This window comes from Hydra viridissima, unplaced genomic scaffold (genome assembly GCF_058129835.1).
Source record: "Hydra viridissima isolate aposymbiotic clone 2 unplaced genomic scaffold, HvirCarnegie_v1 scaffold_13, whole genome shotgun sequence".
In the NCBI taxonomy this organism is placed as follows: Eukaryota; Metazoa; Cnidaria; class Hydrozoa; order Anthoathecata; family Hydridae; genus Hydra; species Hydra viridissima.
Genome location: NW_028324312.1, coordinates 9,602,459 through 9,615,752, shown reverse-complemented (window position 1 = coordinate 9,615,752; position 13,294 = coordinate 9,602,459). Strand labels below are relative to the sequence as shown.

Here is a 13,294-nt window from a genome sequence, read left to right as displayed (position 1 = left end):
TAAAATGCTTACCTAATAATTATAGAAATATTTAAAACAGTTTCTTAATAACAATTTTTAAATAGTTGTTTTTATGAAATAATGTATAGGTATATTAAAGGTACTATATCACAACTACATAAGGACTTTCAGTTCCTGAAATCAGTTCATTGACTTTCAAAAGCTGCAGAGTATCTTCATCAAGTTCTTGCACATTTTTGTTATACGGTTTTCTTATGCTGGTGATGTACGGATCGGAAGTGTAAAGAAGGGTATGAAATACATCCTCATTTGTAACTGATCGAGAACATTTTCTGGCATGATGAAAGCAAAATTTTTTATAATCCTTATTACGGGATTCTTGCGCATCTTCTGAAAGTTGACCGATAGGAAGTACTGCAAAATGCTTTATGATATTTTCTCCGTGAAGTAAGATTTTGTGTATTGAAGATGACATATAGTACCATGCATAATTGGTCACATAGATTCTGGCAGTTTCTACAGCATAACTACCAAAACTTTCAGCATTTATCATAACACCTGAGGAGAGAGCTTGCAGAATTATGTAAAATCGCTTAATCAAATTTTCATCCACTCCAGTGATTTCAGCAGAGCAGCTTGCATTGTAAAAAAATCTTCTACTTAGGTCGTTAGAAAAGTTCGTAGAACTCCCCTCTAAAAAAAAAAGAAGAGTTTTTTTTAATTTTGTTTTATCAAATGTTCAAAATAATGTCCATCGTTATCTATACAAAGTTGCATCCTTTCAAGCCATTTGTCAAACGTTTTTTTATACTCTTCTTTGGGTATACTTTGAAGTAACTTCGTTATGCGAGTTTTTTGACTTTCGACGTCAGTATCGTCATCAAGATTTTTTTTTATCAAGTCGAATAGCCAATAATCGGATGGAGCTAAGTCTGGTGAGTATGGTGGGTGGCGAGTTATTGTAATTCCAGCTTGGTTTAGACAATTTGTGACGGTTTCAGTCACATGGGGTCGAGCGTTATCATGGAGAAATTTGAAATTTTGAGTGCCTGTTTTAGGTCTTTGCTTATTTATTTCGCATATAAGAGGTTTCAAACAATTTTTTATATAATATTCGCTAGTAATGGTGTCTCCCTTTTCAACATAACCCAAATGAACAACACCTGTTGTTTTGAAGAAGATGTAGAACATGTTTTTCGGCTGAAACCTGTCGCATCTTACTAAAGTTCTTGGACTTTCACCTTCACCGACCCAACTAGCGTTAGCCGACTTGTGTCCAACTTGTCTCAAATAAAACCACGACTCATCCCCTGTAATAATATCACATAGTCTCCATGGACCGTTTCTGAAAAGAGCTAAATTTTCCTTACATGCCTCAACTCTATTCTTGCGATTTTGATCGGTTAACTCGTGGGGTATCCAACGTGATGTTAATTTTTTTTTTTAAGTGCGTTGTGAATGATTTCGTTGATTGTAAAGCGATTAATCGATGTCAGGGCTTCAATTATATCATGTGTTGCATGAGGATTTTCTTCAATAATGGCTCGCACACGTTCAATATTCTCAGCTGTATACGTGGTTTGAGGGTGCCCTGAGCGAGGATCATCTTCGAGACTCTCTCTACCATCTTTAAATAAAGTAGCCCACTTGGCAACTGTACTATATTTTGGAGCTTGGTCACCATGAACTAAAACCAACTCATCGGTTATGGCTTGTGCTGAAACTCCAAGTAGAGCACGGGTTTTAATATATGCTCAATATTCAAATTTATCCATTTTTAAATTTTTTCTTGAAAACGTATATAGTAAAATTTAAATAACTTTTTTAATAAACATTCAAAATACTTCAACAAGTACTTAAAATGTTCATAATTAAACGCAGTTTAAAATGATATATAAATATTTAATTATTTCCTGTCTCATTGTATCTTTATAGATGAAGTTCTACGAACTTTCCAAACGACCTATGTAGCAGTATTACCATCATTGGCATTACCACTTACTTGTCTTGGTTTGTCAATGATCAACCTTAGCTCCTCACGAAAACGTTTCTGCACCAAGATCTTCTTCCCTTGCTTTAGCCGTTTCTTTTCTTCACTTGTGGCTGCTCATGTTTGGAAAGAAATGTTGTAAGAAATATGTAATATCGTTTCCATACAACGAGTCCAGACATGTAATGTAGACAATCCGTATTGATACGAATTTTCATTTTCAGGCCTAGAAGCCACTTTAGTCAAATCGTTCATTTGCCGTGGAGTAGCTCCACATATTGTACATGTAGACCCAGAAGGCGTATCCGTTAATGCCTGAGCCACTTTTCCATCTACCATTTTTAGAAGAAGTTCATGTTTTACTTGTACACTTTTACCATTTTTATTAATTATAGACGGCCGCAAAGGGTTTATTTGGCTCTTTATTTCATCTACAACGGCTTTAGTTTTCTCGGGAGTCTCTTTGCAAAATTCTATACATATAGGTCGACAAAAACGAACAGATGAAGGTGCCGGATTTTGCCAAACAACTGCGCCAGTTACTTTATCAATTAGTTTGATAGGCACCAAAGAACTAGTAAAGAAATTTGCATCAGAAATAAGTTCAGATTCCTCTGGAAGTTTCTGCTTGTATTGGCTTTGGCCAGAGGAACTATCACAGCCCCATTTACTATATAAAAGTAAATGTTTGAATTCAATACTGTAAACGGAATCTATGGTCGAAATTCTAGCTACAGTGTGATCCAATAAATCTTGCAGTTCCAGAATTTTCGCATGTGTGTTCGTAATTTCTATTGCAGAAGATGGTGGATAGCAGGTCTGTTTAATTTCTTGAATTTTATAATATGGTGGGAATATGGAACAGTTTCGTTCATTTTCACCTTCCTCATGTACAAATATTGTGCTTTTGTTAAATCTAAGTCAGTAAACACGCTGAGTGCTTCTTCATACATTAGCATATTTTTCTGGTTTGCGTTTTCCATAAAACTCGATATTAAGTTTTTTTTGTCTTAATCAACAATCCTTAATTATTCAACAAGTTTTGCTTCTGCTTCTTCTCCTATTGAACGCAACGCCTGAAGATATGTATTAAAGATGTGCTCGAATCCATATTCCTTAAGTAACATGGTATTTTTTCTTTTTTTACTGGATTCTGACGAATCTCCATAAGACACTCACGGCCTTCCGCATTTTTTAAAAGGAGTAGATCGCGTGGAGTCGGTAATTGCCTCTTCTGAGTTAGGTAAAGGTACACAATATTCAGAATCCAACCAATCACTGTTCTTAGATAAAACAGCATCCCTTTTCCGTGACGACTGTAACCATCGTTTATTAAACGACAGAATAATGTGCCTTTGAATATCACTAATGATGAAACACAAGTTGTCCTCAGAAAGTTGATAATTTTCTTTTAAAATTGTTGACAGTGCCTCAACTGTCCTTCCTCCATCAATATAGGAAAGCAATAATTTACGTTTCGAACACTTAAAAGTTGTCATTTTAACAAGTCACAAAAGTAATGTACATAATATTCAATAGTCAAAAGTGTCGGTTTAGTTTCCACTGTAAAATTATTATACCGATATAAATGTTTCAACTCTTTATATATTGGCAGTGTACATTCACCACAAAGCTATAGTTGAAAAAGACGAGCTACACTGTTGATGGTACCAGCCATTCTTTCCTTGCCAAAAGTTAATTTATATATTTTAAATTGCAAAAATTTAAAAAACATCTCTATACCGCTAGGATACTCCAAATTAAAAATCCAAAACATCTTAAACATGTAATCCAAACATTCGACAATTGAAAATCCAGCCAAGCAAACTTTTCCGTCACACACAATTCTCCCAGTGATTTTGTTGAGATCATTTGACGAATATTCAAGGTACAGCTTGGGATGAGCCAAGGTTTGCGGAACATCTACAGAATTTCCAGTGCCAGGCTAAATATAAAAAAATAAGTAAACGTAATATGAATTAGGACATTTCCAATTTCATAAAAATTTAAAATATTCACAATTTATGCTATAAATACTAAACTAAATTAGTTTTAAGTTATTTTAACTTGAGAAAATAAAGTCTATATAAAACAAATGTGGATTTATGTACTGTAAGAGAAAACAAGACATTATATTTTAATAAATATGAATAACAATGCATCCAAAATGCTTACCGTTCTATATGCAATCAGCAAATCAAACGACTCCTTTGCCGTTAGGCGCTTCTTTCCTGTCATCGGCAAAAGGTATAGCAATGCTTTCACAGTAGCTGTAGTCTGTCCATCTATAAAAAATGCAATAAGTCTTCTAGTTTCACTATACAATATGCAACTTATTTTTATTAACAAGTCAACCTTAAATTACATATGCCTAATAGGGTGCATCAATCGCCCCATACTTTCAAAAACTGATATGTACCTATTCTTAAAACTTCCTTTGGTTCTAACAGACAAGTCTGTTAAATTTTTTAAAAGCGTAGCTAGATTTAAGGGGCCCCCTCGAGTCTGAAATTTGCAATGAAACCCTAAAGGCAAAAAAAATTTTTTTTTCAAGTTCATGTCATGTTGGGTCTCAAAAGAAGCAAAATTTTTTATGAATTTTATAAATAAATATTTTATACAAACATTATTATTTCATGTTTTATTGCATAAAAACTATGATTTTTAAAAAATAAATAAAAAAAGTGTAATTTTTAATAGTTTTTGTTTAATTTTTTTAATATAGTGCTTTTAATAAAAAAAAGATAATTATTTTTGAAACTTTAATAAAATTTCGCTTCTTTTGAGATCCAACATACATTATTAAACTTTTTTTCAGAGTTTAGGGTCTCGTTGCAAATTTCAGACTTAAGATGGCCCGCCTAAATCTTGTTAGACTTTGAAAAAACTTAACAGAGTTGATGCACCCTAATGCAAAACACTTCTTAGATCACTTGTATATTAACTTACTGGATCCTCCAATAATTCCCTCTGTATTACATTCTTGAAGGTATTTAACAGTTGATTTTGAAAAATAATGCAGCACAGATGTTATTAAATTTCCTATACCCACAACAAAGCAATCAGCTGCATCAGGATACATACGACGAAAATCTTGCAGCAGCTAAACATTAATTAAATCTCTACATAGGCTTAATAATGACAAAATAGATAATTACATCAATACCAAGTTACTTACTGAAAAAGGTACTATTTACTTTTCAATATCTATTTAGAAAATATTTACCATTTGTGGCAAGGATAAGTAACATGGTATTTGCTGTACACATTCTAAATATGATGGATGACGTTCTTCAATTTTTTTTCGCCTGTAACAAAACGTTATTTTTGCTGCTAGTAGGAGGTCTTCTGCAAACACTGATGGAGACAAGGTGGTTAACTTGACCATTTCGGTTTTTATATCATAGCCTGCTATACCTGTAAATCAAAACTAGATTTTATGTTTTATGCAACACAGTGTGTAATTAATTTTCAATGAAAATCATGAGCTACATGAATAAGTCTATGCAATACTCATTAGTTAAACAGTTATTTAAAAACAATATTAACACATTTTTGACTTGAGTCTGTCATAGTAATTACCTTCACAGAATTCACACTCCTCCAATCCTCGACAGCAACCTGTGAAAATGAACTCATCATTTTGTAGAATAGTAGTTATAGTTATCAATGAGTTCGTAGAGGGTGAATTGGACAGTGCTCCAGTAGTTAGTACAAAAGTTTGTCTAGTTTTATCCCTTTCCTCTTTTGGAGTCCAAGTCCATCTTTTTTCATTGCTATTAAGCTTAGCACGTGCATTTTCAATGCACTTAGCTAAAAACCCCTTGTGAGATTTTGGTTCAAAATAATCTTCTGGTTTGAGTCCTGTAATCCCGGCAAGAAATATGCTAACCATTTTCATTTTATCTTTCGGCGTATAATTCCCATAACAGTCAACAACTTTAGCAGCAGTAACATATGTTATAGCTTGTCTTTCAGATATTTCGTAGCTTCCAGTTTTCAATCTCATCATATGGTGTTTAGTTTTTGGATGCTGCAGCAAGAATGACTCTAAAGACACTTGGTTAGATAATATGTCTGATGCAGAAGAATTAGGAGTATTTTCATTGACATCAGTTACGTCTCTATTACTAGCCTTGCTAGATGTAGTGATGTGAGTGGTGACATGCGAAGTATAGCTATTTTCATTGTTGACAAAAGATCTTGATGGTGAAGTTTCCCTTGTTATGGATTGACATTCTCGTGCATTCTAGACAAACAGTAATACAATAACAATATGGCTTACACACACAAACTTGTTTCACTCGCATTTATAGTACACAGTTTCTGAAAATTTTCTACAAACAATAACATATTTTAAGCATTAACATTTCAATTTATACAACTTATGTAAAAGTAATGTGAAAGTGCATGACAATTGATGATTTTGCAAAAGCATTACATTTTTCATCCTGTACACAATGTTATACTGATAAATTATTATGATAGTACACAGTAAATATAATACAATGCCTCTTTCCAACATTCGCTTGGTTTGAGTATAACCACCGACATATCAGACCTTAGCACTATTGAAAAGTCCTCAGGATCGATTTCACATCCATCACTTTCCAACACAAACTTTAGAGTGCTATCTGCACCAATGTCAAATTTCCGACATACTAAGACAAAATGCAGCTATTAGCCTATTAGTAAATAACAAATTTAAGTTGTAAATTATTTGCATTTTTAATAAAATTTGTAAATTAGAAAAGTTTAACAAAAATTAATTATAAATCATTTTATTTTCATATTAGCTGTAATTAGCCTACTTCTTGGATTGTTTACACTTTGCAAGCTGTTATGTTTTATGTTTTTATTGCCAATAAAGAAATATTGCTATTATTATTATTACTATTATTGTTCCTTAGTATACTAAATTATTGAGAGGAGCTTATCTCATGGGATATAATTTTTGTATAAAGAAAGCTAAATGCATGTAATGATTCAAAATAAATTAAAGCAGAAAAAAAAATTTAACACACACAATTCTGCACATGTTATATGATGTTTTAGTAGAAGAATCAAAAATAATAAATTCAATAATAAAATTTAATTCACTTGTCCTGTTGAAAAAAGGTTTTTTTTTATCATAGATTCATGTTTTTTAATTGTAGATTCAAATATATAAAAGGTTTATATTGATACAGTACAATATTTGGTTCATTATTAGGACTATTTAAATTTAAGTTTAAATCCCAACTACACAAATTGGGAATATTGATTGTCAACATAATTTAACAGTTAATGTGAAGAAACAACAAAATATAGCAAAAAAAAAAGGCTGACTAAAAGATTACATATCTAGGACTAACAAAATTAATTTTTTTACCTTCATAAAAGACACTATTAATATTTAATGGAATGTTATCTTTTAAGTCTTGGACTTGAGTGCTAAAAAGCTTTGAGCAGGGATTGTAATCAATCACATAACCATGAAAATGGTCATCGAAGTAGTTAACAGTAAGCTTCCTTAACAACATAAATGTATTATTACCAAGGTAAACAATGCATTCAACATAACTAAACTCAGGTATACCATCACAGAAACCACACACAACTATACTTGTATTTTCAATTCTGTAATGACCAACTTCAATCCATTGTGCAACATGTACTGTCTCTGTTTTTGATAACAGAAAATTATTGCACAAAAACTGATAAATATCACATGGTTCAATTTGGCATACAATCTTCTCCTTCGTTGTTCCAATAACAGTATGATTGCTGAACACAGAGTGAGCAAGAAACGCATTTGCTAGTGCAATTTGAGAACACTTTGTTAATGAAAACGCTATGTTTTTGAAACAATGAGAACCCCTCGAATTCTAATGAGCGCTGTAGGATAATGCAACAAATAGTGATGTTTGGGTGTCAAGTGCTTATCCGGAAATAAATTGAGATAAGTTCGATGATGTTCAGCTATTAGATGTGACAAATAACTTGCTAAACCATCATTAACCCTTGGAGATAAAACAATGTCTACAACTTCCATGAGCAATAAAAGTAAATTCCAATGAGGGTTATCACGTGGTACTTTGTATCCTATTATAAATGACAGATTTCGCATTAGACACCAACATTCAGAAGCAGTCATTTTTAAATGCATCAATGACGCAAAAGTTGTGGGACGACTATTAACATCAGAAGAACCAAAACTAAATTCTGTCAACAACAAATTAAATTCGTTTAGAGATATGTATCCATCATCACTTAGTTTCCCTAAAATATCACTTAATTCTAGAGGAATGATGCCTTCCAGTAGATCATGCACGGCATCAACTGCCGAATTCTCCACCACATGAAAGTACTTTAACTTGTTAAAAATGCAACCGTGTTTAATACCGGTATGAGACTCTTTATACCCAAATTGACCTAACGAGTTAACCGATTCATCATATGACTCCCTAGTGCGTTTAACATAAGAAGTTTCATAAAATTTTGTTTGATTCTCATCTTTAGTCGCCTCACATAATCTACAAAACTTGCGTGCATTGAAGTTTTCTAAGAAACCAAATAATGAATGGTACCCCAAATTATCAGCTGAGAATAGTGCTAATGCTGCTCTTACTTTTATTCTTTGATTACACACAGATACATCTATGCCATCATCCGATTCTAACTTCATTAGTGTATTTACTTGGGGAGCGAGAATTACATCGTATTTAAGTGCGTTAGTTTTAGCATCTTGGGCATACCAAATACCCACAAGAAAAATGGAACTTTCTTTTGAAAGTAGCTTGGAAGGTAAATTTCGCACCATCATGTACAGACCCTCCATTTTATGTATCTGTATATGTGGACCGAGTGGATTTGTAGTTTCAAATCCGTCAATGTGCAAATGTAAAACTAAAGCATCAGGAAATTTGGAGAAAAATGGATGTTTCTTGTACGTGTTAGTATCAAAGAAATCTGTTATGTTTCCATCATTACTGGCATGACTATTACAATTTAAACTTAAAGAATTAATTTTGCATTCAATAATTATACGTGCTAATAATACTTCAATTGGAATGTATTGAGCAGTATCAACAACATTCTTCATTTCTCGATTGCCTGATAAAACTGATTTACAACTCTCTTTCCTAATTCCTACAGGTACAGGCTGTGGCTCAATGTACAACTGCCACTGCTTTAAATAAGCAAGCTGTTTATGTTCCGTATCAACTTTGTCAATAGCAGTAGACACTGTTTCAAGATCTTTATAAAGATTTTGAACGCAGACAACATTTTCATCAATACCTAGTTCTTTAAAAATGGATTGAATACGCTGGATTGTAAGATGCGTTGAATCTTGTAGCAATTCCTGAACATTCTCAGTTACAAATTTAGCATTTGTCAAAAGAACATTAGACCGTGCTTGCAACTTAGTAATGAATGCAATAAAAGAACCCTGCATGCTTTCCTGTATACTAATTTGATCACCAAAAACTGCATCATTTACATTATCACAATCAATATTGGTCATAGTTTTTTGCTCTATTTGGATTTCGTTTGTTTCACAATCATTGCATTGACTGGAGGAGCATAGTACAGGTGCAAAATCACCTACATATAATTCTCTATGGTGTTTCACAATATGTAATCTCAAATTGCGAAAACTTGAGCATATTTTAGGAGTCACCTTGTCCACATTGAACAGTCCCCTTGTCCATATTGAACATCAGAATGGGGAGAAATTGTGTGCAAACGCTTTAGGTGCCACAGCATTATATTAACAGATGTGAAGGATTTTTGGCACACATAACAATGCAATGTCATTCTAGAACCACTGTTAATTTGTTCTTAAAATATACACCAAAAAGAATATGATGTGATATATGAAATGATGTGATATATGAAATGATGTGGGCTGCTGAGTTAAATTATGAAAATATATTTTAACTTAATAATTCAACTGCAATTGCAGAGGTAAAAAAATAAAGATTGAAAGCTTTTGATGATTATTACTCCTATTTAATCTGAAAAAAGCAGTTCATACTTGATTTTAACTAAATGTTTTGAATTAACTACTTTCACTTGCTATTTGTTCCACTTATAAACCTATTGCTGAATGGTGTTTTTTTAAATCCAGTCTAACATGGACCTTAAAAAACAACAACCTCTCAAACCTTTTTCAAGCGCAAAACAATAGTTTAAAAACCTAGACTAATTAGTGCTGAATATATTATTTTAGTTAGCTTTAAAATACAGTTAGTATTTACTGTTTTCAATACTCATAAAAACTTAGTTTTAGGCTGCTGCATTTTGTGAATAGTATGTAGTATTACCTGATGACAAAAGCTCTTCAGCACCCTGATCTCGTTTGTATGGAATTAGCTTTTTTTTGGAACGATCGTGATTGTAAACGTGTAAGAGTAAACACGAGCTGTCCATAACAATCAAACTAACTATAAATATTTACAAAATAATGTAAAAAAACATATTTTTCAAAACAGTTTATCAGGAAACAAAAAGTGTTTCAACCAAAACAAAAATTATAACTAAGAGTCAAGATTAAAGTGGAAAACCCCTCAGAAATATGTAAATTTTTAAAAAGATTTTTTTTTTTAATTTGTGCAAAATTTATAAGAGATTTACTATCTCAAATCATTTTTGAAATTTTGCTATAGATCTTTATAAAACTAAATTTTATAAAGCTTTAGCTTTCTTAATAACCACAATAGCAACAGCACTTTTTTTTAACTTTTAAATTTCCTTACATAAAAAATTTTTTTTACATAAGGAAAAAATATTAAAAAAACAAATTGTTTTTAAAATCTTACCACTTTCCTTTTTATTAAAATTATCACTTTTTGTATTTTTCAAGTATTTTTATTTTCCATTACTTGATATAACTTTAAGATAGAAACAAACACTGGAATACTCTTTATTAATCTTGTTAAAAATAAGTTAGAATCTTTCATATGAAACTAGTGCATTTTAACATTTAACTTTTATATTTTATCGATATTTGCATATATATTTATATTATTTTCAAATTTTTTATGCAAGCCTTTTTAATAAAAGCTGTTTTTAGCAGATAAAGGGTTTTAAAGACACTAGCCAACATCTGAAAAAATAAAAGTGGTAAAAAGAAAAAATTTTGAGTATGAATGCGTTTTGTTGCCTTCTATGATTTAAGTGACATATTTTTGATAAAATAAAATCCAGTAATCCAATTAAATCCTAGAACACAAGAAACCAAGTCACAAAATTTAGTTACTTTTTGACCACAATTTTGTCTAAATATATTAGCCTATTAAAAATTCATATGAAAAATCTGTTTTACTAATATTAAATACCAACTTTACAAGAATAAGTATGCAAAATATGTTAGAACTTTGTTTTAAAATCTTTAGATACATTGGCTGGTGTCTTTCAACATTTTTCTGGCACCGGCTACAGGTACCATTTTACCCAGAAAAAAAAGTAGCTATTTTCAATAAATTTTGTAACTTACTTTATGATTAGGAAACTAAATTTGAAAAATATTAATTACACAAAAAAAAATTTTTTGGAGGGAGAGAGGGTTTCCACTTTAATGATGCAAAAAAAACTTATATTTGTAACAAGTATGAATAAAATGTATACATTCACTTCAAAAGTAATGTACTTAAAAGTATAATTTACTTACCAATTTAACAAAAATCTCAAAAAATTGAGCTAAAATCAAACTTCAAAATCAACTTCAAAATATTTGTTGATTCAATTATGAATCAAAGTTAATCTGTTAAAGTTTATACAAGTTAATCTTTTAAAATGTATTAAAATTTACCATTAAACTACTTGATATATATATATATATATATATATATATATATATATATATATATATATATATATATATATATATATATATATATATATATTCAAAGCATTCCTATATATTCTCGTGAAGTTTATACGTATACTTTTAACCTTAGATTAACGTAGGAAAGTAATTAAATTCGCGCTTATTTGATCCTTCTAGCCTAACTAGCCAAGTTCAATGCATACACTAACCATACACATACATGAGGTTTTATATAATCATAGTATAATTATTTTCCCAATCGTCATAAAGTAAAGAAAAAAAATTAAACTAGCTGGTATAATTTATAGCAGCTTAGATTATTTTTTTTTAATACTCCATGACGATTGGGAAACAAATTACTGTTTTCTAATAATAACAATAACAATTATTTTTGTAAATTAATAACTTTTTAAGTATAATGTATCTTTATCATTTCATAAGATATCAGCGCACTTCACTCTAATACACCAAAGGCGCACATTTTTTTTGGAAATACGCTTTTATAGAAGACGATAGAAGCATATTTCCTTTAAACAATTCCTATGTTTTTAGACATAAGGAAATAAGTTTCCTTAAATCAAGGAATACTTTTTACTACGGTAAAGGAAATTTTTAAGGAAAAACCGGTAAGGAAATTTTTTCCCTTAATTTGCAAGGAAAGATTTTTTTGAGTGTATATATATTGATGTCTTTTTGTTTCTTACATGATTTTATTCCAAATATTACATTTTCATTACCTAATTGTCACAAATTATATAACGTATTTTAAATTTCTTAAAAACAATAAATTTTAATGAATGTCTTTAAGTTGATTTATTTGTCATAATTCATATTATGCGTAAAATGAAGACGACGATGTTTTCATTACAGTTATGTATTTCTCTCTCTCTTTCTCAGCTTTTACAATTTACATATTTACAATTCATTTAGTACGATGAATTTTGTACAATGAATTATACTAGGTATGTGCGTAAAATTTTAAAATATTTATATATTTGATTATCATATACCATTGGAAAGAGCTTTAAATAAGTATTGCAATAGTGAAAATTTCATAAAAAACGAATAATTCTACAAAAAGTTATGCACATTTAAATAGCAAAGTTTCACAAGAAGGATTGCTTAAGAAAACTGCGACCAAAATAAAAATTTCATGTTCGGCTAACGGCAGTTTTGTAATCGAACTTTATTGTTTATTTGCCCAATATTTTGTTTCCGTTAAGTTTTCATTCAACGTAACGCTTTAACAAAAAAAAGTTATGTTAAAAAAATTGTTAGTATTTTAGCTAATTTATTATGTTAATTAAAATAATAATATATTTTTTATAATGAATTAAAATTTAATAATAAAGTTTTATAAATTAGTATGATAAATATCGCGGATGCAAGCGTAATAATAACCTCTATGTCATTATTATATTCTATTAGGCTCTAAGTAATTACAATACTATACCTTATTATACTTATATTATGTAATATTTTAATATGTAATAAATACTGTATATATAATTAAAGGCGTATTCCATTAC

The 13,294-nt window shown here is 30.4% G+C and overlaps 1 protein-coding gene and 1 pseudogene across 3 annotated transcripts; both read right to left on the bottom strand.

Moving 5' to 3' along the window:
• Positions 1-1,195: 1,195 nt before the first annotated feature.
• LOC145191964 (uncharacterized) lies at positions 1,196-12,305 on the bottom strand. 3 transcript variants are annotated; one of them, XM_090070742.1, is made up of 8 exons: positions 11,891-12,305; positions 10,261-10,380; positions 6,464-6,612; positions 5,534-6,200; positions 5,178-5,368; positions 4,901-5,054; positions 4,127-4,236; positions 1,196-3,896 (listed from the first exon to the last, which is right to left on the bottom strand). In XM_090070742.1, the coding sequence occupies exons 2-8, from the start codon at positions 10,364-10,366 to the stop codon at positions 3,585-3,587; spliced, it is 1,689 nt and encodes a 562-aa protein (XP_089926868.1). In that variant the 5' UTR covers positions 10,367-10,380; positions 11,891-12,305; the 3' UTR covers positions 1,196-3,584. The 3 variants fall into 3 exon arrangements, with proteins under 3 accessions (XP_089926868.1, XP_089926869.1, XP_089926871.1); XM_090070743.1 differs by lacking the exons at positions 6,464-6,612; positions 11,891-12,305 and having other exon boundaries at positions 10,261-11,580; XM_090070745.1 differs by lacking the exons at positions 1,196-3,896; positions 4,901-5,054; positions 11,891-12,305 and having other exon boundaries at positions 4,111-4,236; positions 10,261-11,584.
• LOC149880387 (uncharacterized) lies at positions 7,279-9,700 on the bottom strand (annotated as a pseudogene).
• Positions 12,306-13,294: the final 989 nt, after the last annotated feature.

Bases quoted from the DNA above. Each gene is read 5' to 3' on its own strand.
- LOC145191964 (XM_090070742.1), bottom strand. From the start codon at position 10,366: ATGGACAGCTCGTGTTTACTCTTACACGTTTACAATCACGATCGTTCC. The intron at 6,201-6,463 runs GCATTGTATTAT...CTGTTTGTCTAG, and splicing joins CAAGCGAATGTTGGAAAGAG to AATGCACGAGAATGTCAATC. The intron at 5,369-5,533 runs GTAATTACTATG...TTTGATTTACAG, and splicing joins GGAGTGTGAATTCTGTGAAG to GTATAGCAGGCTATGATATA.